The sequence below is a fragment of the Girardinichthys multiradiatus genome, chromosome 11 (assembly GCF_021462225.1).
Source record: "Girardinichthys multiradiatus isolate DD_20200921_A chromosome 11, DD_fGirMul_XY1, whole genome shotgun sequence".
NCBI lineage: Eukaryota > Metazoa > Chordata > Actinopteri > Cyprinodontiformes > Goodeidae > Girardinichthys > Girardinichthys multiradiatus.
This window is the reverse complement of record NC_061804.1, coordinates 33,444,182-33,471,078: the sequence shown is the minus strand read 5'-3', so window position 1 is coordinate 33,471,078 and position 26,897 is coordinate 33,444,182. Positions and strand designations below refer to the sequence as shown.

General features: G+C 39.0%; 1 protein-coding gene across 1 annotated transcript; it reads right to left on the bottom strand.

Moving 5' to 3' along the window:
* Positions 1-1,427: 1,427 nt before the first annotated feature.
* Positions 1,428-26,722, bottom strand: stag2a (stromal antigen 2a). The gene is made up of 33 exons (XM_047379720.1): positions 26,525-26,722; positions 26,322-26,400; positions 23,281-23,439; positions 21,626-21,722; positions 21,455-21,531; positions 21,127-21,331; positions 20,875-21,026; positions 18,303-18,376; positions 17,919-18,042; positions 17,340-17,438; positions 17,122-17,201; positions 16,725-16,832; positions 13,228-13,336; positions 12,126-12,243; positions 11,921-12,024; positions 11,737-11,829; positions 11,556-11,645; positions 11,251-11,454; positions 11,071-11,141; positions 10,848-10,935; positions 10,563-10,643; positions 9,028-9,120; positions 8,761-8,935; positions 8,529-8,668; positions 8,339-8,440; positions 7,013-7,161; positions 6,807-6,935; positions 6,508-6,716; positions 4,883-5,120; positions 4,643-4,753; positions 4,406-4,532; positions 4,026-4,103; positions 1,428-3,565 (listed from the first exon to the last, which is right to left on the bottom strand). The coding sequence occupies exons 1-33, from the start codon at positions 26,566-26,568 to the stop codon at positions 3,542-3,544; spliced, it is 3,831 nt and encodes a 1,276-aa protein (XP_047235676.1). The 5' UTR covers positions 26,569-26,722; the 3' UTR covers positions 1,428-3,541.
* Positions 26,723-26,897: the final 175 nt, after the last annotated feature.

Below are 26,897 nucleotides of genomic sequence, written 5' to 3'. Positions count from 1 at the left end.
TGCCGGTGATAGCTCGCTGTTGCATGGTGGGACTATGAGAGAAGTATTAACACAAAACTCAATGTTCAAACAATCGAAGGTGTCTTTTTTCCCCCCTTTTTACTGTTTAAATAGCAGATGATAGAAGCTTTTATTTTTAAGTAGTCAATAATTCCCAATACTTTGTGGGGTAGTGATATTAGAGATGCTCATATTTATGACCTTTACAATAGTTAAAATAAAAAAAGACAGGTAATGTTTGCCAGAAAACGTAACATATTTTTAAAACATACAGCTCAATATTGTATATTGTAATATGGTATATGCAAACTTTGCAACTGGATTAGGGGCCTCTGCTGGCATGAGGGCCCCAAATGCACTTCTCATGTCAGACAGGTTTAAATGCACCAGTCTTGTGCATACTAACAAAAACCTTCAGAATTTGAAAGCATTTAAACAAACATTTTTTTATTAGCAATTTAATAATTTCTGCTCTTTGTATTTGCTCTGGGGTCACATTTACAAAGGGGCATTATCACCGATGCTTCCTCCCAGCGGCTAAGACTTTATAATCATCACTGCTCCCAACAAACTGAATAAGTGTTTATATCCATGGCGTTTTTCCATTTCTTGTAAAAATACTTTTTTATGCAATTATACATGCAGAATTTGTATATTTTCAAAATCATCCTACTCAGTTACACGTTTCATTCAATCCAAGTATGCTATTTCTGCACAGTATGTTTTTAGTTATGTTGTAAATTTTTACCTTACTGTACAGTCTTATTTTTTGTTTTATGTTTACCTTTGTGTAACTCTGGATGCTTTCACTTGCCTTTCCCTGCTGGTACATCTGAATTTTCCCACTGTGGGACAATAAAGGATATTTCCATTCTATGCATTTCATGCACACTATAACTGTTTGTTAGTTGATAAATAAGTCACTCTACGGAGTGTGTAATAATTGTTTTTCATTGTACTATAAATCTGTATTTTCCCCGAGTTCCTAATTAGAAATGCAAAATAAAGAGCTTCTGGACTCAGCCCAGAGTTTAGCATCCCCTATGGGGATGTAGTATTGAAAAATGTGTAGTTATAAGCTATTAGCACTTTACAGTTTGAATCTCATTAAACTACTACTACACATAGTATATGTACAATCTTAAGCTGTGAACATGTTCCAATTGCCCTTGAATGCATAAATCAGAGAAAAATGTCTTATCAGTTTGTGCTGCTAATGGTAGTTAAAACCACAGTAATGAGCAAAGACCACTGGTTTTCCAACTTGTAAATAGAGGATGGTCAACATAGTTTTCACTTCATTCTTATATCCCACATCTGAGACAAATCACATGCATTATAATTGCAATGGGTTTAGCATAGAAGTGGGTCCCCCAAATAAAATTCAATTTAGGGCCTTATACAACCTTAGGTCATCCCTGAGAATATTTACTGTTCGTGGAAAGATTTTATTAATATTTACCATTTGACAACTAATTACAAAATAATACAACTTTTAAAATTGCATTACAATCATCACACAGTTTTAAAGGGTTTATTTTGCTTATGTTACATCTCCAGACATAAATACAAGTATTAAAAGGATGCAGTGGGCACTTTGTAAATAGAATAAAAACACAAATTTAATATATGCAAATATTTAAATATGTATAAACATACAGATGTATGCAGATGTTCAGCAGTTCAATGCAAAATCTAAACGATCCAAAATGAAATGCTTCAAACAGAGGATGTACCATTCTCATTTCCCCAACGTTAATACTTATTTTTAACATGGTATTGTATACAATCAGGTTATCTGTCTCCAGTTTATAGAGACATTCTAAGCAAATAAGGGATTTGTTTCTAGCTACAATATGCATGTATATATATTGTCTTCTATAAAGGTAGAATCTGCCAGCCTGGCCAGAACAGAGAAGGAGAGAATTAGCACAACGACCCACTCAGATTCAAGCAAAAAACTGTGGATGAATACCTAAAATTAGTGGGTTAATGTCAGAGTAGCATTGTTTTTCTTTAAATGCTACTTAAAATTTCACCCATGAAGAAAGTGCACATATAAACGCACATACTCACAATATATTACACCTTTGTAATTGTATAATTTACAAGTCAAATACTATCATAGCTTACTAAAGTATTCTGAGTCTTAGTAATTGAGCATAATTTCTTAATATCAACAGTGGAAAACCAAAATGTATAAAAATCCTCTGCACAACTGTATACTGGAATTAAAAAAATAACAAACAACGCACAACTTTCTGAAGAATTTTTCCTATTCTTTTTTAAACAAAAATGCAAATATATGGCATGTTTGTGGGATATTAGATATCAGTTACAATACAATGTAAAAACAGGCTATAGGAAAGATTAAATGTTTACGGTTGGGTCAAGATGTTATTGATGGGACTTGCAAAAGTTTCCGATTCTACAAAAAACATTTTTAGAATCAACCACCCATTTGCTATGGAACTAGATTAAATCAATACATACCTATTGCACGCAGCTATTATAGTGAGAAGAAACAAAAACAGAAACAGCTGGGCATATCTATAGAAACACCATTCCATTTCAATTGAAAATGATTATTTACGTTTCTAGGTGAAATGGCATGATTAGAAACTATTAAATTACATTTGATTGTCAATACAAAATATCTATAAATCAAAGTTATCTATAGGGTATAAAAGCAGAACACATTTTTCTTAAAAATACCATCAAAGAAATCTGAGAACGCTGTATACCACTTGTGGCAAGGCCTATCAACAGTATGACAAGCTAGTTCACATTATAATTTACTGCGTAAAGATCTCAATACATGCCAAAATCTACAGTTCACCAGTACAAGAAGTGAACACCATAGAATTAACTGCTTTGTTATTTGATTTAGTGGCCATGTAAGAAGTGCTGCCGTTCTGAAACTAGTCTATGTTCATATGTTTGGCATGTTTGTCTTTAGATTACATTAACCTAGAATTATTTCTATAAGTAACAACTATAATAAAGTTGAGCCACCATATCCTTGAAAAAAATCCATTCTTTTAAAGTCTTAGACAACTACTGAGCACCAAAATCATGAGAACAGTAGTTTTCATCCATAAGTCTGTCTAATGATGTTAATGAAATTGTGTTCACCTCTCCTGAATGTTGGCCACTATGTATTTATATCAGACAATTATCTATATACCAAATGCAAAAACCAGGGGAAAAGATTTACATTAAAAGTCGAAAATTAAGCCTGCACACCCAGACTACAAGTACGCCCCTCTAAAATCTTCTTCTAGAGATTGGATACTGAAACAGAATCCTGTTCGTCTTTGCAGTCTGACCAATCATATACATGAAAACAGCCGGATAAAGTTCTAATTCAACATGAGGCTCTCCCTCCAAGTCTTGAAGTGGTAAAGAGGCAAATACTGGAGTCACCAAAGACCACTGTAATTCATTTCAACCTTTTCCTTTCAAAGATTTCACAGAGAACGGTCATTTCTTCTTCCAAGAAGAGGATTTTAATGATGCATTGTCCTTTATCCAATTCGTGTTAGAACATAGAAACATTAAGAACCTAAAAACACACAGAAGTAAAGTTAAATACCTAAAACTTGGGATAGAGAAATAACAGTTTCATTTTGCTGTTTTAGCAAAGAGCTACTTTCTTTAAAAAAAAGAAACACTATGTATTGCTCCAGCATCAACATTACAGCAAATGCAACATTATAGTCAAAAATTAAGCCCGCACACTTAATTCTGCTATAACCCTTTATCCATGTTTGAAGGAGGAGTAAATAAGGGGGACAACATAGACAACATACATACTTGATAGGTTTGACAGAACCTGATGTTTCAGAAAAAGGACTGCACTTCTTCTTATTTGGTCCCATGCAAAATATGTTTTTAGATACACCAAGATACTTGGCAAGATAAGAAACATGGTGACAGTTCTTTTCCTTTACAAGAAAGCAGCGAGTCGATAAAAACGTATCTAATAAAGCATTCATAATAAATGTACTAGGAATTATCCTTACCGAATCATCCATAATGGAGGACGGATCAAAGTAATCTGGCTTTAGTTCATTTCTTTCTCTTCGATTCTTAGATGCAGGCTGAAAGGTAACAGCTCAGTTAGGAAATAAATTACAACATAAGAAATGAGGAATAAAACAGCTTTTTAAACTAAAGATTATGGTGTCCAAAATCAGGTAAATTACTCTCAATATATTGCAACAATGAAAAGGACTTTAGTTAATATTTGGACTACCACCATGACTAAACAATGAATTATATATTTTTTTCTTTTTAAAATATAGTTTTAGATATTAGAACTTTATCTAAATTGTGCATACAATTAGCTGGTAGTGTTTTATTTCCAAGTCAACAAAAGTTAAATCAATATTTTATAAATTACCAAATCAATCTCCATTGTATTAAAATCCATGCCCTCATTGATGTCTTCCAAGCGATCCTCTGATGACATCATCACGTCCTCCACTATTGGTTCCTCATCATCCTCCATTAATCCAGACCCTCGACGACTGTGGAAAGCACAGAAGAAATCTATCAGCAGTGATATTTTGCGTGTCGTTTATAGTGTGTTTACAGTAAAATGAGAAAAAAAACTTTCTAAAGGCACGAGCTTTCATACACTGCTTGCTGCATGTGGTTCCTCATCTTAGCATACTGCATGCTAATCCGTTCCTGGTGCTGACGGGCTTCAGCATGTTGCCTCTGTGTCAACATCCAGGTAACCTGGGTGCTAAGAGACAATGTTTGGTACATGTTATTTCATCATTAACATATTTCAAACAATAAATGCAGTACAAGCTACTATAAACAGAAATAAGTGCAGGTCTTTATCAATAGTTACTTAAGGAACGTTTTGTACTTATAATCTATGGCAGCCTGGTGTTGGTGATGAGGCAGCTGTTGTGGAGGAAGTGCTTGATGAAGGTGCTCCTCTGTTGGCATAGAGAATGCGGCTGTGTAGCTGTCCTCTGGCCTCATCCTCTTTGGATCCCTCAACACAGTAGAAGTGAGGTGGGGTGAATGCATCATAACTGGTGTCGGCACACTCTGCTCACGATTCATCCAGACGCCATCAATGCTGCTGCTGCTATTCTCCTCTGCAAGAAGATGATGAGATATTACTTAATGTGTTTTATATAAAATGTGGAATGCAGTTAAACTTTTCACCTACATTTAACACACTTTGTGTGGTGAAAAATGAAGAGTGCACATCACTCTGAACACACCATCCCCACTGTAAAACACAGTGGTGGTAGCGTTATGCTATGGGGAGGCTTTACTCCAGCAGGGACAGGGAAGTTGGTCAGAGTTCATGGGAAGATAGATGGAGTTAAATACAGGGTAATCTCCGAAGAAAATCTGGTATAGGCTGCAAAAATTTGACACTGGAACAGAGGAATCCTTTCTAGCAGTACAACAACCCTAAACATATGCTTATTTTCCATTAGTACCTAATATATTTGTCGTGTCAGTTTAACTCGGTTTGATTCATTTTCCATTACAACCGTGATCGATAATGAACATTAGTGATGTGATAGAGACACAAAAAATACAACAACAGCCTAGACTGTCTCTCCATTTACGGCTGTTGTCAGACTCAGAGTAAAAGAAGAGCCAGAAAAGGCTCTGGCAGCGAGACCCGAAGCACTGTGGATAAGTACTGGAGAGAGAGAGGGAAGCTGCTCCGTTTTAAAGGGAAGGATACAAACTAGAGGACAAGTGAGGGTAAGCTAACGCTACCTAATGCTAGCTTGCGATAATGGTGCTCATACACACAATAAGCCCAGCGTAGAACGGTTTAACAGATATTAATTACTGAAATATGTTGTGACTAGTGACACCACCCCCTAACCAATCATTGACCGACAGTCTTCTGACATCGCGTTTTCAGTGTGACTCGGAACAGTTGGAACCACAAGCAAGCAGGTACTAAAACAGTAGCAGTTCCATGTAACCATTACTAATGGAAATGTCGAAAAAGCAAGTCAAACTGTAGCGAGCTGCTTTCAGTAGGGACTAGTGGAAAAGGGGCAACACAGCCAGAACTAAAGTAGAGTGGTTTGGATCAAAGCATATTTACTTGTTAGAATGGCCTAGTTAAAGTCAGACCTAAAATTCAAATGAGAATTCAAAACTTGAAATTTGTTGTCCAAATCTAATGTGACTGCATTTGTCTGCATTATTTTGCAAAGAAGAACAGGCAAAAAGTACAGTTTCTGGAGACATACTGCAAAAAAAAAAGCAGCTGAGGCTACATTGAAAGATCCTTCTACTCTGTTGATCTATCACATAAAATCCTGATTCAATGCATTGAGGTTTGTGGTTGTAATGTTTCAAATGTCAAAAAGTTGTATGGGGAGTTAATACTTTCAAAAAGCACTGTATATTTCAGAAAAAAAACGTCAGCACCTAGAAAAAAGCCCGTGGTCTTTTTGACGAATACGAGCCTATGCTACTGTGCAGAAATGATTTTTAAAAACTGACCTTCCGGCAGTTTTCTTTTGCTCACAGTGGCCGGTTTGGATTTCTTACTCCTGACGGTGGACCCTCGACTGCTGATCCCACTGATGACAGACATGGCATCATCATCCACTCCAGCCTGCAGAGAATTTCTGTATGAGATGAGGGGGAGCCAGCAGTCGTCTCTCTGAAGGGCCATTTGAAATGTCATAAATCGCTCCAGGTACATGTGACTGCAGAGTTCAGAATAACAATCAACATTAGAGTCTTTTTCAGAGTTCATCAGAAAAAAGAAAAAAAAAAACATCAGGCTGAAAACTTACACGGTCCTCTTGTCTTGTCGAATGAGCTTGCTTGAGAACTCGCTTAGGATATCCAAAAATGGCAGATTAAGTGGTGGACACCCTTCTCCTTGAGGACTGGGTTCTTTAAATGCAAACTCAATTCCATCTCTAAAACAAATATCATTTTTCACTCATTAAAGCACATTCTGTGTGAATTCCAATTTTTCCTCACGACAGGTACTCACTTATGTAACATGGCAATCGCCTCTCTAGTTTTTATCTGATCCAAACCAAAGGTTAGTGAGAAGCGTCGAGCCAGTTCTTTTACTCCACAGAAAGCTGATGATGAGCGGTCAAAGTTAAAGCCAAGTTCAGACATCATCTCATTGAATAACTAATAAAAAAAAAAAAAAAAAAAGAACAACAGAACCTCGGTTACAAAACAAATAGCTTTGAGATGTTAAAATAGAACAACATGTAATATATTGTGTATATAGGTGTATGGTACAGCTTAACTAGACTCTACTCTTGTTTTTTTGGTGTTTTCCAATATTAGAAGATCTGGAAGTTTTATGTTTTGGTGTTGGTTAAGCTTCCAGGTAAGCTGAGCTTCTGATACAAGCACCAGTTCCTAAAATGTGGTGAATGGTCTAAAATTCAGCCAACTCTTACTTCTGTAATTCCTTTAATTGCTTGAACTTTCTTTTTACTAGACAGGAGTACTAAATAAATCCTTTTGTTGTGTTCACTGATCAGTGTAGTAATGTTTAAAAAATGGAAAACCAGTGAAAGAAGCATGATTAACATTTTATGAAAGAAATGTTCCTTTGTTTACTGATTTCTGTGTTTAAGAGTCTATTTCTGCTGAAAAACTGATTCTGGGAACTGACTGAATAATGTCTTTCTGACATGTCTGAAACACTTGGCCATAATGATATAAAGTTTTTTTCAGTTTAGGAAAGGTTCAGGCTACAGGTCGGGATGCAGTCAGTGACAGACTGTGCAGAATGACATTGATTCACCTGGTGCTCCTCACCCCCTGTGAATACATGTAGCCATAGTAGCCAGGTCCATATGGGTTTTAAAGGTTTGACTGTATGCAAAAGCATAGGCCTTTATACACAGACATCTTGTCAGTTTGCATTAAGGTGTATTGTACAAATAGGGTTGCCCCTTATTAGATCTCGGCTGAATTCATTGAGTGTTCTCGCCATCAAATTCTAATTTTGTTTATATTTTCATAATGTTGCTCTGGTCAGTAAGGGCTATTTAATATTAAACCACTTTCAAACTATTTTTAAGTGATATTGAATCTCAATAATCCTCATAATGAATCACTACATATCCTGTTGGCCCACAAGACGATATGTAGGCATGATTTTGTGTAATCTTTCAACTCCACAAATTTACAACTCGGAGATTAAAGTGCATAAACCACCTTTATGCTTTTTCTAAATAGATATGCAACATATTTAGAGAAATATTTGATGCATTACAAGCTTTAATCTAACCTAAACTCTAAAATGTAGCAAAAAGTATGCTTTGGAAAGTATCTCTGTCGGTAACTTTACCTTTTGCAGGCTCAATATGAGCGTCTTTGCACACTGTATTTTGTCGATTTGTCTAGTTTTGCTCATCGTTTCCTTGATGATATCACCATAATCATTGTAATACTGAGGACAAACAAAAAGATCATAAAAAAAATGTAAAAAGCCAGCACAAATTATAAATCCTTTGCAGTGCTTTTATATTTATACCTACTCTCATGTAATGTTTAAAGATATCTGCTCCAGTATTCATTTCAACAACATTGTAAATGATTAATTTGCAATAGGCTGCAAGAAGGTTTCTCCGCTTGTGCATAGCCTCAATTTTACTGGGCTCATCATCTTGTTGTCCATCTGATAAAACAAAAATATACACATAAAAAGGTCAAAATGGTTGAAGCAAAAGGTGTCAAACAAGGCAACACACTAGTGGAATAGGCTCAAACCTGAGCTGTTGACATCGTCATCCTGATCAATAAAAACTTGATCCAGGATGAAGTTTAGCAGTTCTACTTGCAGAGAGGAATCTGGAGCATAGACCAGATCCTCCAGACGTTCCAGGCCTGACGACATGATTTGGTGACTGAAGATCAGCAACAAGTCACACAGTATTGTGAAAGCCTAGAATAAACACAGCAGTCATTTATAAATGGAAACCAGTCGTCTTTAGAGTCGCAGTAAAGGAAGACAGAATAGATTAACCTTCATCCCACCTGCTCTTTAACTGCTGTGTTGATGCTGTTTAGGTAACGCTGACATACTAAGCAGAATGCTCTCATCTGTTTTCTCAGAGTCACCAAATCACCCTAAAAGAAGCAGAGGTTCAGTTAGGCAGCCCCTCAAAGGAATAGTTTTACTATAATACTTTTGAATTCAAATCTTACGGGTAAGAAACATTTTGGAGCAAACAGATCTTCTCAAAGTTCTTCTTTAGTAGTTAAACAATCAGACATTTGATTTAACTTAGCTCTTAGGTGGTGGAAATTTGACTTTTACTCAAAGTAAAAGATTTTTGGACATATAAAAGTCCTTGGTAGTGCTTAATTTATAAAAAGGAACAAAGTGCAACAACTACTGCAGTAAATGTATTGTTATGAACTACTGCTGACAGTTATCTCTCAGCAGCAACAGTGCCAGAAACTAATGTTTTTTAAGTTATTATTAGCAACCCTGGCAAATACGTAAAAAGGCCTTGGAAAAAAACCCAATTGAAGAAGCATAACTTTGAAAGTTTTTGAAAACTTAACGTTCACTTTCAGTCAGGAAACACAGAATCCCATGATAAGAAAGAGTTGTTTTTAACAAACTCACCTATGGCACTGTTGTTGATGCCCCTAACAAATCTTTAAAAAAACCAAAATGCATTTTTTCTTTTACTTTCTGTATTTATTTGGGCACTGGGCATCACAAATGTAATCATGAAAAGTTGCCTAGCCTCTACTGGCATGTTAACTGGAACTGTGTACTTTGGTCAAGTGATAACAAGACTAATGTTTTTAGCAAAAATCACTCAAAGTGGTGGATCTGTGATGCTGTGGGCTTTTATCTTCTGAAGAACATGGGAACCTTGTTAGAATGAGTGACATCATAAAACCTACAACATTTTTAATACAAATCTGGTAAATTGAAATTGAAAATGGTTCACTAATGGGTCTTCCAACAGGATAATGATTCGGAAAATATGCCCAAATCAACACAGAAATGTTTTACCAGACAAAATCAACCTTCTTCCATGGCTATTTCACTCCTAAGACCTAAATCCTGTAAAAACCCATTGGATAAGCTGAAGAGAAGAGAGCATAATAAATGCCCTCAGACTGGATGATCTAGGAGATTGTGCGAAGAGGACTGGTCAAAGATCTCTCTGTCTATATGCTCCACTCTTTGTGAAATGTTATTGTAGAAAAGCTGTATTATAATCAACTTGGCACTGATGCAATAACTGTGCCACCCGTACTTTAAAGAAAACAACATATTTTGTAATGTGAGTTTTTTCCCCCCACAGAATAAACTTCCCATGATTAAAAGTTCCTTTTTCTAAAATTTTCTGTGCCAATTTATAATAAAAATAACTCATTTTAAGGCTGCTAATAAGAGTGCTTATCAGTTAGCGTAAGTGTAATGTTTTTATTTACCATCTGTATGGATAGTGTGTTTATTTTCCAGTTATATCCTGTTTCAATATTTTTTATGTATTTCCTAAATCAGTCATTTGGCTAAATAACCCAACAGGTTTAATAATCAATACCTTTACTGAAGTGCCATCTGAAACCTTTGCGAGATGCCACAGGATGATGTAATGTGTGCACTGCATGGCATGAATCACAATCTGCAGGGACAAAATTTGACAAGAAATGGTGAGCTACCTTTTTCTCCTTCAGTTATAATATAGATTTAAGTAAACAGATGGTTATAAATGTCAACAATTATCCTGCCACAGTACATAAGTAAAACACTGATCAAATGCAATGTTAATTCAGGACTTTAGATAAGTTTGAGACATGTTAAGGATGACCCCATAGTGCTGTAATACCTGTTCAGGCATGTCCCCATTCTGCAGACCTATGTTGAGCAGCCTGTAGTTGCTGGTGAACAGATCCCACTTGGAGAGATCATGCGCACTGGTTAGGTAAAAAGAGAATAAACGCAATGAGAATGTCTACACAGTAGGTTACATCCTATGCATTCATGTAAATGGCATTCTGTACATTTGAAACCGCAACTTATAACTTAAAAGCCAACAAGTGAATTATTACTTGTGAAAAGCAGTGATCTTCTTAAGTGTTGATAGAACCTGGTAGGCGTCATCGTCATCTGGTTCTTCCCCCTGACGAATTAAAGATCAAATCTCTGAAACACCTGACTTACCGTTCAGATTTGCACCAATGAACATCTTCTAAAAGAATAAAAGCAAAGAAACATCCTACTCAAACTACCTCTTGCAGGAAGTCCTCCAGAAGTCTGTTGAATTTGTCTACCAACTCATCCAGCAGTTGTGAGCGGGTAATGTCCACGCGGTTGTAGATGGTGAACTCCTCGTTGCAGAGACAGTGGTAGGTGGTGGAGCAGGCCTCCAACACTTCAGTGTCTGTGTGCTTGTCCACAACCTCCCAGATTTGTCGCAGCAAAGCATCCAAATGCTGAATTGAGGACGATTATTTTTTACTGGCACTGAATAAAATGTATACTTCAAGCCACAGTTGTATTAAAAAAATCTTTGAGCAAGTGTAAAATCACAAACCCTTTCTAAACGGCCAGTGGTGTAGATGTCAAGATCAAAGTATTTTGGTATTTGAAGTAAATTGGTCACCTTATCGATGTCAACACAATACTACAACAAGAAAACATGGAGCCTGGTTAATATTGAGCTTTAGAAATAAATCATCTCTGAATAGGCTATATTGCAGAACCCATGCTGTCACCTTTGCTAATAACAGAGGTAATGCAACAGCAAACATTTCTGTGATTCGTGTCCGATCATCCAGCTGAGTTTTCTTTTCTTTTGCAGTCAAGACCTAATCCATACACAAAATGTCATAAAAATACCAACATGACATTATTCAAGAATCATAGTTTGTCATTTCTTTACAGCAATAAGTTTCTCACCCTTTTCCCCGTGCCTCTGCCTACTGGAGGGTGACATTCATAAGCCTGCCGAACGGCACAGAGCATGATCTCGACCAGAGCCGTTTCCTGACGATCAGTAAGGGCTAAAGAAAGAAAAAAAAGAGTAGAATAGAACACCAGATATCATGCAATGACTCATTATTTCCTCTTAGATATTTGTTGGCTTCAATATTTGTCTACTCACCCTCCTCTCCTGGCATGGGTTCATCCAACAACAGGCTAATCATGGTTTCCCAGTCCTTCAGGAGCTCCGAGGCGCACTCCCACAAACTATCAACCAAGTACGCTCCATGTTCATGGAGCTAATGAAAAATCAGATTTCCTGTTAAACTGGATACCTGCAACACTACAAGGTTTCTTAGCAAAAATGTATACAACAAAGTGAATAAATGAATAAAATAACAATATATTTACAGTTAAATCTTATTTACTTAAGATTAGAGATGCACTGAGAAATACCAGTCAATGGAATTGGCTGACGGTCAAAATGATCGACCCTGACCAGCGATCAGTCGGTCGTAGACTCAAAAATCCCATCTTTTTTTGATCAGTGAATGCACCATACACAAGTGCAACATGGTCACACTGACAACAACAGTTGTAGGTGTTCACGTTCCCACAGAGCGAAGACTCAAAGTTAGCTATTCTTAGTATAGGTGAGGGGTTAAAATTAAGTCAGAGGTCGCACAAAGTGTAAGAAACAATAGAAAAGGATATTGTAAAGACATGTCTGCAGTTCATTCAGACTACAAGGGAGCGAGACGTAAAACATAACAAGAAGACTGAATGTGCACCGGCAAAATTGCGCTGTTTCATCATTTTGAGCTTTCACCTTTGTCATGGAAAATGTTGGGTCTAGAAATGTTCGCAGCATTTTGGAAAGTGTAGCTTTAAAGGTAAGGATTTACATGCTCTAGAGAATAATGACACATTGACTGCTGTTTTGCTAATGCTAACTGCTGATAGCTAATATAAGATGCCAAAGCCTGTTTAAAATATGAGCTCTGTAATTATGTTGTCTCAGCATTAAAATAATAGTAAAACCTTTTTTGCAGCGGGTGCTCTCAAAACCGTGGCGTCGCTTTGCCTCTGATCCTAATCTAATATAATTAATGAACGACCACTCAGAGCAGGAAGCCGAGAAACAAAAAGTTCAAGTCTTCTGATACCATACAGAATCAGCTTTACAAAAAACAGACCTTGGAAGTCAGCCACAAAACTCAGATTGGTGCATCTCTACTTAAGGTGGGTGTCATTTTAAAGCAAAGCCTCAAAGGTTTGGTTACCTCACTCTCCAAGAAGAAGAAGACAGTAATCTTGATAAGGCTGCCATTGAGGCTCTGCCTGCCCCTCCTTGGTAAACCCTCCTCCTCTGGACCTCGATGGCTGAAGAGCCTTTAATCAGCATTAGAAAAAAGCTGCTATAAGCAAGAAGTAACAGCAGTGTGGTGCAACATCTTTAGTAAGACATGTAATGCTATGTTCGGAGGTGGGACAGGCATAAAATGTTAATCTTAAATATTATATACAGTGTGGCCCAAAATTATTCATACCTTTGCCAGATTTAAGTTTAAAGCAATATTTTATTTTGACCAACATGTTTCTTCTGACTGGGAGTAATATGAATGTTTTGGAGTGGCCCAGTCAGTGTCCAGACTCCAGTCTAGTAAAGAATCTCTGGCTACGTTCACACAGCAGGCAAATGTGGCATAAAATCCATTTTTTTTGGCCATATGCGACCAATATCTGGCTTTTCATGGCAGTCTGAACAGCTGATTTTCACCTCCAAAAACAGTCCGTATTGTGCCACTTTGATATTTGGTACTAAATCCGATACGTATCTGATATTTTTCAAAGGGACAGCAGTCAGAACGGTCATGTTGCATTGTGTCCGACTGATACATCATCGTCCTGGCTCTCTTGTGCTCTCTTTTTTCTTGTTATGATTTGGTCATAATATTGTTGGCTCCCATTGCTCATCAACTTAAAAACAACTTCCATAAACAGTGTGCTGCTGTGTGACGTCTACATTCTTCTGTGCATGCGTGTCACTTTGGGGTTGTGAACCGTTCAGACTGTGTGAACATTATTTTTATCTAATTGTCCTGTATTCTACAAGCCATCATTCAATAATAATAATAAACGTATTAATTTAATGCATGTAACATTTATTTAAATAATCACATGCATAAATATTTGTTTAAAGAGTTTATTTATTGGATTGCGACGTTTGTCCCTTCACAAACATCTATCATATCAGTTTTTGTTTTAACTTAAATAACTTGTTCATTGGTTAACTTTTTGCATAATGTACAATCATTGTTTTAAAAATAACAGGGTGTTGGGACCCAGCCATGGATTTCAACATTAAACTCCGGTACGAACTCTTCTGAACTTTTCAAAATAAAGTGCATTAACCTTCTTCCGGCACAGCCAGGAAACGGGATAACTGCGGACTTCCTGTGACGCCACTGCCCAAATAAAAACACAGCTGTTGCTACAGAGTGTCATAAGATCACGCGATCATATGCACAAGTTAAGTATGAGTGAATAACTGTTTGTGTACCTGGTATTCATTCATAAAAACACTTAAGGTACACGCCTGGCTTGACTTTCTCTCTCTGAGGCCTGCAGAAGCAAACTGTCCCAGAGAAGTTCCCTACAGAGATGCGGTCTTCCAGTCTGGAAGGAAGACAGCAGAGACCGCATCAACGTGTTAACGTGGAGTGTGGTTGGCGGTCTTTCATCCACAGCCACGGAGGTTAGTGTGGAGATATATTATGTGTGTACATTATTTTTATGTTTATAACCAGTGTGGGAAATAAAATGTGTAACATGTGTTAGTATAAGACATTGTGTGGCCTGCAGAAGTATTTCTCACAGGAGAGGAAAGTGGAAAATTACTGAGAACTGCATGTGTGTGAAAATTGGTGATAAGTGTTACTCCCTGCTTATATCAGTAGATAGGGGATGCAGCAGGTGGACAATACCTGTCTAAATATGGTCAGCCGGAAAAGTGTGTACGTGACTGTGTGTAAGAAAATATTGTAAACAAGGGCGATGCCCATTTTTCGTGTGTGTTTTAATAAAAGAAATGAGCCCAGTGAGGGAGAGCAGAAGAAGTTTCGGTGTGTCCTGCCCACATGAGCTCTCTTCCCCTGGGCCCAGGTAATTGAACGACATACAGCTGTCTCCGTGTGATTTATTCTAATGTGTTGTGAATTCCTCTAGGTTACGGTGAATAAACGAACGCGCAGAAGACCCCGTTGAAGGGAACTTCAACATTAGCTAGAAGCTAACCCTTTGTTCACAGAGCTCTCTTCAAACGTCATCGTCGCTTGGACAACGTTCCTCACCACAGTTCATGAGGTCAAGTGTTTGGGCAGAAAAACATAGAAGTGATTTAGGTTGAAATGATCTAAACGTTTTTCATTTTATGAAGTTTGGTTTGTTTGTGTTGAACTCAGCTATCTTGGTGCTAGCAGGCTATCTGCAGCACACGTGTTCAGGTTGTGTTCTGTTTGTGTGTTTTTAAAGTTAAGACAAACTTTACTTGAAGGGTGGTTTTAAACACAGAAGATTGATCATAACTCGCTGTCCGCGCTTCTGCATGCTAAGCCTTTTATTAACGGTATTTTTAAAGGTGCGTGTTTGAATCTGGTGCTAAGCTAGCAGCTTCTTTGTTAGCTTAACTGCTAACACCTAAGGACATGTGCTTGATGCTAAATAATATTTACCCAGAAAGGTTTAGTTTTCAATCCAGTAAATGATAGTCCCTAACATCATTTACTAGATTTGATAACTAAGTAAACACCATTAAGCCCCATTTCTCCAGAAAGATTTGGCTCTTTTCCAAAATACTCCCTTAATATTTCTTCAAATATTTTAATAAATAGAGGCAGCTAATTAGACACCGTTGAGAAATGGTCTTCCAGAAGGTTGGTTTTATTCAGCAGATCATTATTTTATTAAGATAATATTTTATCTGATCTTGCATTGTGAGTGGTTGTCTAAACATTTGCTGATTATTGCCTAAGTTGGTTCCAAAACTAACTTAACTTCATTTCCAGATTCTTAAAGATAATCCTTGGTTCTCACACATAAACATTGCATGGTAATATTACATCACTCTTTTGGTCATGGTTTTCAATCATCTTTAATCAACTTGTTTATATTGTACATAGCCCATTAGTCTTCATTATTCTTTCATTCTGCTTGGTAGTTTAGTTGGATTGTTTTAGCATAGTAAAGAGTTTATTGATTGAAATATGTTTCACTTTGAGTTTACTTATTTTTGTTAATAAATTCTTGTATTTTAAGAAATTGTGTGAATTCATTCCATATATGTGCAGAGTTTATGCTGTTCAATAATGTCAGAGCTCGTCTCACACCTTTCTATTTTGTCCTAATACCATCGCCTTACTGGGCTGGTATTCACAGAACAACCCTTAACAGACCGAAATATTATTTGATTAAATATTAAAGAATATTCTCAGATTCATAATCCCAACAACTGTCATTAACGGAGTATGATTGTTTTCAATATATTGCAGAGGAGTCTATCTAAACTATCCGGCTGAGAAGAAAGATGCAGGCATTTCAGCATGAAGGCTCCAGCGCGTATAATAAAATGATGCAACATTTTTGTGAGCCCTTCTCATCTTCACTAGAGTCAACCAGATTTTAGTGAATGAAAAAAGGCCATTGATGGGTAACATGATACCATGCAATAATTCTTCCAGTCCTATCACTGGCACTTTGCTGTCAGGCAGCATTTACTTACTTTTTAAACAGAAATTCCCCTGCAGAAACAGCGATTGGCCGGTGTGCTGAGTAAACCAGGTGATACACGCTCTCACAGTCCTCTGCTGTCAGAACCTCATCACTACTCCTGTTGACACAATGGGAATAAAACCAGCTTTGTCAATTTGTGTCATTTTTTAAATCTTTGCTAATAGGACCAGAAAAGAATATAGATTTAACACCACTTTCATCAAAACACATTTAAGCCCTGCAGCAGCACTAATGTTAATTTCCTTAGTTTGTGCCAAAACATTGAAGTCTAAATCTGTAGAAATATTTATTTAGCACAATGGCTTTCATCTGTATGTTCAGAAATCATTTAGTCATACAGAATTAAATGTGTACTGTTTTGTTGAAAAGCAAAGGTAAGTTCTTACTGTAAGATAAGTGTCAGAAGTTTAACAGCTTGCACCGCAACATCGTATTCTTTGTCCAGAGTCATTGACACAATGCGGTCCTGTCAGAAAGAATCCAACAGTGTTCAGTAACTGACCACTTTTTCCTGTCATTGGGTATTCACATGTGATTCAATAATTAATAAAAAGTATGTGTATTCCAGATGCTCAGCAATAAGCTGACCCTGCTGCTGGCTCACCTTAAAGCGACTGGTGAAGAGCTCCAGGCGGGCGCCGAGCTCTCTGTTATAGTACAAGCCTTGTAGGGCAGTCAGGCACTTCAGTCGTACTTCACCTTGCTGAAATTACAACCATAATACTTAAAATTTTTGGTTTATGTCAAAAAGAGAATTCAAAACATGCATATGACCAACTATCCTGATGAAAAACAACTAATTAACAGTCCTGCATAAATCTTTTAGCATTAAAATGTTTTATGAAACCAATTTGCCCTGTCAGTAAGGAAATGCATTTAATAAATTGCTGAGACATCGACATATTTATTTCCAAATGTGTTTAAATTATGACATTTAATTTTCTTTGTAGGTTAAACCCTTTGTAGGTTAAACTTCTTCACACAATATTACTAATCACGTCCATAACATGGAACAGAGAATAAACGCAACAAAAGCTCGGATGCAGTTGTAAACTAGTAACAACCAGACCATGGCTCATTGCTATATTATCCCCCTTTAGCTTTGAGATAACACGTTTCTTCTCTAGTATTGCCACGATTACTAGATTTTCTGAAAAAAAAACCTTTCCTGGAAAAAACTCACCTTATCATGCATTGTCCAGCCGACATACTTCAAGTAACTGTCGTTGAGAAACGCATCGCTGTACAGCTTCATCCATACTCCTATCTCCTCAATGCATATCGCTCGAATCTCGGCAATCGCATCACTGGAAAAGACAAAAGCACAAAGATTCAAGCCTTAAATTATCCTTGAATATTTATACAGAAATAAAACATCATTATTCCCTAAAGATAAATGGACAAAAACAAAAAAGATGTGAGTGAAGTATTAAAAACTTTACAGACAATATTTTGTGATGACAGCTATTTACCACTAGAGGGTGCTAGAATGCCATAAATAAGCAATGCAAGGTCTGAACCTAAGACTCAAACCAGGTCCATCATGAAATCCTACCCATTTACTTACCGATATCTGTGAACAAAGACTCCTTTGAAAATTGCATTCATCATGTTTTCAATGTCATCTTGATTTTCCTGCAGCTGAAAAATAAACATGAAATTTTTATGACATATACTATTTACACCAAACAAAGTCAGAAGAATTTCCTCATTCCGTCTCAGTTTAGGAAGACATCTTGAAGGATAATTTTAATAAATATACCATCTGTTTTAGTCAAATCAACTTGAAAACATTAGAAATGCCAAACGGTGTAGCTTCTTTTTTAAACAAATTGCAGAACCATATTTAATAATTAATATTAATTTAATAATTACAATATAATCATTGGCATTTACAGTTTCACTAAGGACTACTCAAAATAAATTGAAGAGTTGTGCTTGTTCGGTTTAAACAGCTGCAGGCAAAAGGTGGAGTCCTATGAGACTTCGTAATTGAGCATTACCTATGGGCTACTTTTCATTATTCTAAGATTGTCTGACATTTAGAAATTGCATGATCTCGCCAGCCTGATCTACTTTTCAAACACTTTAATCAGGTTTCTTTTGTGGCAAAACACAAACTTTGACAAGAGGAGCGCTCATCATAAATCGTGTTCTCCAATCTGACCATAATTAAAACACATGAATTCTGTGTTTGATTCTCAACCCCCTTTTTCCATTTCTGAAAAAGACAAAGATAGAGGTCAAAACCCAGATCTACATTTCACATTTCCCATAGTTAATCCTTACTGTAGAACCAACTAGAGTCTGAGCTTAGTAACACAACTGTGAAATCCTGATACAAGAAGCTTTAACTTGATTAAGCAATGCTATTCTAAAACTATATGGTCCATGGCAAGTCTTCTGTGACAGAGAAATGTTAGAAAAAAATCATTTTACAGCCACTCACACTGAGGCCAAGGACCGACAACTGATAAGCTGTCGCCAAGCTCATAGAACTGAGTCCTGCCACTAATGATTTTAATATTAAAGAGTCTTTAGAAGCTCCTTAAGAAAATAGAATGATACAAAATCATTTCAACACTTTTTCTTAATACTTTACACTAAAACAGACTAAAAACACTAAAAGCACTTTAGCAGAAACAGAACACTAGAGAGCTGCATGAGACTGATAAGATATTTTACATTTGTTTACTTTAACATCAGCAGCACAGGCATGTTAGAAGACCATAGAACTAAATACTCCTGCACTGAAGATTCATTGGGTATATAAAGAGTCCTGCAAAAAGTATTGGACTTTTCCACGTTTTGTCTCATTACAACCACAAATTTCAGGGTAATTTACAGGGATTTTACCAAAAAAAAGTAACACATGATTGTGTAGGAGAATGATGCAAGCTTTTCAAAATATTTTACTGCTAAAATTCTGAAAAGTGTGGCGCACATTTAAATTGTTCTATTTTTACTCCGATTCCCCAAAATAAAATCCAGGACAAAAAACGTATATTTAAAAACAACCGAATTAGACAATCCACCTGAGTGCAACTTAATCTCTGCAAAACTACAGGTGTTCTGCGAAGGCCTCAGAGGTTCGATAGAGAACATGAGCAAACAAACAAAATCATGAAAACCAAGTAATACAGCAGACAGGTCAGGGACGAACCTCTGGAGAAGTTTATACCAGGATTAGTTAATAAAGGAATTACCCAAACTTTGAGCATCTCATGTTCAATTTATCATCTTAATGTGGAAAGAGTATGACACAACTGCAGATGTACATGACCGCCACCTGAAACTAACAGGACAGCCAGAGAGCATGAATCAGAAAAGCAGCAGCCAAGAGGAGCTGCAGATATACACAGCTCAGGTGGGTGAATCTGTTGACAGGACAACTAGTAGTTGTGTACTCCACAAATCTGGCCTTTATGAAAGAATAGCAAGAAGAAAGCCACTGATGAAAGAAAAGCCTTCAAAATTCCCATGAACAGTTTGCCATAAGTCATGTTGGCGACACAGCACGCATGTGGAAGAAGGTGCTTTGCTCAGATGAGACCAATATTCAGCTCTTTGGCCAAAATGCCAAATTTTATGAGGCAAAAGCGAACACTGAACATGATGCTGAAAATGTCACCACCATGATGAAACATGGCGGTGGCAGCATCATGCTGTGGGGATACTTGTCCTCATCATAGACATGTCAGCTGTTCAGAGTTAATGGGAAGATGGATGGAGCAAAAGGGCTAAAAGACAATCCTTGAAGAAAATCAGTTAGAGGCTGTAAAGGACTTAAGACCGGGGCAGATGTTCCCGTTCCAACAGAACAAAGACCCTAAAGGGCTGCATTAACAAGGTTTAAATCAAAGCAATTTCACACCCCAGAGAGGCCTAATCAAAGTTCAGACCAAAACAGAGTAAATCTGTGCAAAACTGGTAGAAAAATATTGCAAAGGAAAAGGTGGTATTAAAATGATTAAATGTGAAAAAATGCAGAGAGGATGAATACTTTTCCAAGGCACTATCTAAACCTTATTTTACACTATGGTTCTACACTATAACCTGTAAAGAAGCTTTAACTTCCTTATTTAGGAAAGACAAAAGCTGTGTTTGTTTTAAATTGCTTTGTTTGATTTTTTTCGTACCTCTTTCCGCTTTTGTAACAACAACTCCAACCTATCATTGGCCCTTTTGGCAATAACTTTGTTCCTTTCTGCTTCATACTGTCTCTGAGTGTTGTCCATATTGATGCTCAGGTTCAGAGCAACATTTACCAAGGCAGTCATCAGCTTCATGGCTGGGGAAGACAGCAAAGTTTAAACACCATGAACATGTGAACGACATAAGGAAGCAGATATGCACAGAGCAGTAATTAACAGCACTACACTTAAACTGACCTGCTAGTGTGCTTGTATGTCTAAAAGCCCTGACCTGTGAGTCCGACAGGCCAGTGAGCAGAGAGATGACTGTGTCCATCATATACTCGTCGTATATGATGCTGTATTGGCACTGACGAACGAGGACTGCAATAAAGTCGCAGAAATGTATCCTGAATCTTTTCCACTGTGGTCCTGAGAGTGTTAAAGGATAGTCACCGCTGTCCTGTTAGATGATCAGCGAGTCAATCAGGTTGAGTGAAGGAGCGTCACATAAAAACAGTGCTGATATTTGAGAGGTTGATATAGGTAGTTTTAGCTAAACCATACTAGAGAGAGTGTACTTCACCTCATCAAACTCCTCTGTCATTTTCCTGATGATTTCAGAATTCTGCATATGTCTGAACATTTCTTCACTCACAGCACCTACAGAGAAAACCAAACCATTTCAGCAAAACGTAACAAAAACATATATGTTTTCAGAAATAGAAACTGTGCCAGCATTGTGTCTGACAGGTACCTTTACAGCCAGAGCACTGAATGAAGAAGTTGATTAACTCCAAGAGTGCCATATCCCTGTCTTGTTTGTAGGCCTCAATCCAGTCATCAACAACAGACTAGATACACATCAGAGCAGCATTTTACATAATTGCTTTATTCATTTAATAAACACAAATATAAATTGAAACAGAAATAACATGAACATTAAAGTTGATTTAGCTTTATAATCATTTATGCTTGAATTAACTTTTACTAAGGCAGGCCATAAGTGCAACAATTCAACCTAAACCGCAATTTCGTTTTAGACCTTCTCGCCTGGAGCAGCGTTGACCTTGACCACTAACTAATGCCCCTTTTCCAGACCCAACTTTAGGCTGCACGGCTCCACTCCACTCGGTCTCAGCACAGAACCTGTTGTTTTCATTGACTCACTGATGGCTGGAGTTCTGGCTTGAAGCTCCACCTCCAGCCGTCAGTGTAGTGCGTTGTGCTGCTATTAACGTTACTGTGTTAGTTTGTTACATTTAAATAAATAAATAGAAAATAAAAACATAAACAAAATACTAATAACATTTGTATTATTGTATGTGCAAGAACGTCTTATATATGTTTTTTTCATGGATAAAATGATCCACTGGGATAATTATCTGTAACACAGCCCAGCCAGAACCTAAAATAAGACTCAGGGGTTCTGAAGTGAGGGGGTGTGGCGGTAGAAGCAGAAAGCAGAGACGCTGCTGTCTGGATTGGTAATGCTGCAAATTGTGCCTGGAAAAGTTACGATTTTTGGTTTTATGAGGAAGTTTTTGTCTCAGCCATGGCAATAACGAGGATAAGGACTTTAAAGAGCAAAACCGCGGACTTCTGACCGCAGTAAAGTTAGCGTTAAGTTGGATTTTAGACATTTGTGCTCCATGGATTCAACAGGGTCTTCCTCCCATTTGATCCGATGCAGGCAGTCTGATTAAGCGCAGCTGTTCTTTGCCTGCTCCCTCCTGCAACCACCTTGAAACACGCTGTTTCATGTTGGTGTTATTCTGTGTGTTTTGGGGGAAATGTTTGTGCGTCTGAACAGTTGATTTTATGTGTGATCAGCTGATTAAGGATGTCATTAAATACAGCTGATGTATCCATTTTTTTTTCTTTTAGCCTTCAGGCATGGTTTATGATTTGTAAATAGTAATATTATATTTTGGTCTGACCCACTCCAGCCATTGTGGTCCTGTTCCCTGCACTACCTCAGTAAAAATCTTCTCAATTCTCCTGTTCCCATGGCCAATCAGTGAACAGCAGTCTGTTCACGTCACACGAAGTCACTAAAAAAGGTACCAATACAGAAAAAACTGTAATTGAGAAGCTGGCAAAGAAGGCCGAGCAGAGTGGTCCAAGGCTAAATAGAGCCAGTGTAAAAGGGGCATAAGCTGCCCCAGTAGGGAACTATAAAACAAGTACTGAAATTGTGAAATAACTATACATGCTTACTGTAACTAAATATTTCAATTGATAACACATTTAATTAATTACAAATCTAATATATAACTTTTTGTAAATATTTTCAATTTGGAATAATGATTTATTGTTTCATTTGTTGATTGAATGTTGGAACTTTTGGTCTTCTGTTTTTTTGTACACAGGTATTTAAACTAAGGAAAACAATGAGAGCAACATACTGACCTGTGTGGCGCTCCTCCCCACTTTAACCACTTCAAACAGGCTTATATTCTCTATCCCGTTCTCCTTATGAAGGCCATTCACCCAGCCAGCACCAGTTACCCTTCCTGCTCCCCCAATTTTGGCCTTGTCTCCCAGCACCTTCCTCCCCCTCTTGGCTCCCTGTGAAGGAGAACAATGTTTATTGATAAATGACGGTACAACTATGATAACTCTGAGTATAACCAGGGAAACAGTAAACTGAGAGGACCATCTGGTTACAGGAAATCAAAAATAAGGCATGGTGTCGTACTGAATAACACTGCAAGTATCTGGTGGAACCAGTAAAACCTATTCTGATCAGTTTGTTCGTTCGTTCGTCGTCTTCCGCTTATTCAGGACCGGGTCGCGGGGGCAGCAGACTCAGCAGACTCAGCAGAGACGCCCAGACGTCCCTCTCTCCAGATCTCCAGACACCTCCTCCAGCGGGAGCCCAAGGCGTTCCCAGGCCAGCCGAGAGACAGTCCCTCCAGCGTGTCCTGGGCCGTCCCCTGGGCCTCCTCCCGGTGGGACGTGCCTGGAACACCTCCCGAGGAAGGCGTCCAGGAGGCATCCGGTATAGATGCCCGAGCCACCTCAACTGGCTCCTCTCGATGTGGAGGAGCAGCGGCTCTACTCCGAGCTCCTCCCGGATGGCCGAGCTCCTCACCCTATCTCTAAGGGAGTGCCCGGCCACCCTACGGAGGAAGCTCATTTCAGCCGCAGCTAAGGGCAGCAGCATCAACAATAGATGTGGAGAACATGGTCCACTCGGACTCTATGTCTCCAACATCCCCCGGGATCTGGTCGAAGCTCTCCCGGAGGTGGGAGTTGAATACATCCCTGGCCAAGGGCTCCGCCAGGCGTTCCCAGCAGACCCTCACTATGCGCTTGGGCCTGCCAAGTCTGTCTGGCTTTCTCCTCCTCCAGCGGATCCAACTCACCACCAGGTGATGATCAGTGGACAGCTCAGCCCCTCTCTTCACCCGAGTGTCCAAAACATGCGGCCGAAGGTCTGATGATACGACAACAAAGTCGATCATCGACCTCCTGCCTAGGGTGTCCTGGTGCCAAGTGCACTGATGGACATCCTTATGTTTGAACATGGTGTTCGTTATGGACAATCCGTGACTAGCACAGAAGTCCAATAACAAAACACCACTCGGATTCAGATCGGGGAGGCCATTCCTCCCAATCACGCCTCTCCAGGTGTCACTGTCGTTCCCCACGTGGGCGTTGAAGTCCCCCAGCAGAATAATGGAGTCCCCGGGAGGGGCACTATCCAGCACCCCCGACAGGGATGCCAAGAAGGCCGGGTACTCTGCACTACCACTCGGCCCGTAGGCTGAAATGATAGTCAGAGACCTCTCCCCAACCCGAAGGCGCAGGGATACAACCCTCTCATCCACTGGGGTAAACCCCAACACGAGACGGCTGAGCTGGGGGGCAACAGGCAAACCCACACCAGCCCGCCGCCTCTCCCCGTGAGCCACTCCAGAGTAGAAGAGAGTCCAACCCCTCTCAAGGAGATGGGTTCCAGAGCCCACGCTGTGCGTGGAGGCGAGCCCGACTATTTCTAGTCGATATCTCTCGACCTCCCGCACAAGCTCAGGCTCCTTCCCCCCCAGCGAGGTGACATTCCACGTCCCTAGAGCCAGCCTAAGCATCCGGGGATCGGGCCACTGAGGTCTCCACCTTCGTCCGCCACCCAATCCTCTTTGCACCGGTCCCTCACGGTTCCCCCTGCAGGTGGTGGGCCCACTGGGGGATGGCCTCGCGTCTCTCGTTCGGGCTTGGCCCGGCCGGGTCCCGCGAGGAGCAACCCGGCCACCAGGCGCTCTCCGACGAGTCCCGACCCCAGGCCTGGCTCCAGGGTGGGACCCCGGCTCCGCCGTACCGGGCGACGTCACGTGCCTCGATATTGTGTTCTTCATGAGGGGTTCTTGAACCATTCTTTGTCTGACCCATCACCTAGAACCTATTTGCCATGGGAGACCCTACCAGGGGCATTTAGGCCCCAGACAACATAGCCTCTAGGATCATTTGAGCACTCAAACCCCTCCACCACGTTAAGGTGATATTTTATCCCCTCCTTGGGCTGCACGGTGGCGCAGTTGGTAGCACTGTTGCCTTGCAGGTCCTGGGTTCGATTCCCGGCCTGGGGTCTTTCTGCATGGAGTTTGCATGTTCTCCCCGTGCATGCGTGGGTTCTCACCGGGTACTCCGGCTTCCTCCCACAGTCCAAAGACATGCCTGTTAGGTTAATTGGTCACTCTAAATTGACCTTAGGTGTATGAATGAGTGTGTGCATGGTTGTTTGTGTGTTGCCCTGCGATGGACTGGCGATCTGTCCAGGGTGAACCCTGCCTCTCGCCCATAGACTGCTGGAGATAGGCACCAGCTCCCCCGCGACCCACTATGGAATAAGCGGTAGAAAATGACTGACTGGCTATTCTGATCAGTGTCAGCATAATTTCACGCCATCTCTCTGCTTTGTGATGTTCTGGTAAACACTTTTTTATTGACTTCCATTCACTGCTGGTTGGATAAACTGTAAGAATGCGTGAGCATTTGTGCAGGGAAAGGTAAAGTTGAAACCAGATATTTATATTTCATTTTATAAAAAGACACCTTTTAGTGAAATGTGAAACAGGGAAGTGGCAGCATAATGTGTGTGTGTTATGGTGTAGAAGGGACTGGTGCACCTCACCAAAAAATATATGGCATCATGAGGAAAGAAGATTTTGTAGAAATATTGCAGCAACACCTCAAGAGAGCAGCTGGAACATTAGAGCTTGGCTACAAATGGGTCTTTTAAATAGACAGTGATCCTAAGTATATTGCCAAATTTATTACAAAGAGGCTAAAAGACAACAATGTCAATGTATTGAAATGTAAATAATCTTTATGATTATTCTGGCACTTAGCAAACAGAAAGAAGGTTTAGTCTGATTTAAAGTCAAATAGTGTACCAAATGTTATGTGTATTTTTTGTTTTCAATTCAATGCTAAATAAATGAGCATACCATGCCCCTTCCTGTCTTGGCATTTCTTCCATCAGGATCCTCGAGGTCAGCATCTGAAGACAACTGAGATTCTGTATCTCTGTGTGCAACAAATAGAGATGTCACAACAGCAGATCACAGCTCAAAAACCCATTATTATCACGGGGGTAAACATTCACCAACAAGGGTACATTATGAAGCACATCTGTGATAAAACTGCTTACTGAGGAAACTGGAACTCTTCATGCAAATCCTGTGCCGTTATCATTTCTGCAACATTTTCTGGAGCTGCAGAAGTAGGTCCTCAGTCTGCTCTGGCCCCCAAGCAAGAAGTGATCTCTTCAGACACGCCTGTGAACGAAAACAAGTCAGACAGGGTAATTAAATAACAGGCAGTAATAAAAACACAAAGAAAGAATATAAGCTTTACTGTGTCATGTCTATGTTGCCCAATTATGAAGGGATGGCTAGTAGAGTCCAGGAATTTGATTTTAAAGCCTCCCCACAAGTACAGCAGAACAAAAAGAGATGAGGAAATCAACCAACACAAATCCAACCTGCAGCAGATAACAAAGTATCACTAAAGTAACCATAAAG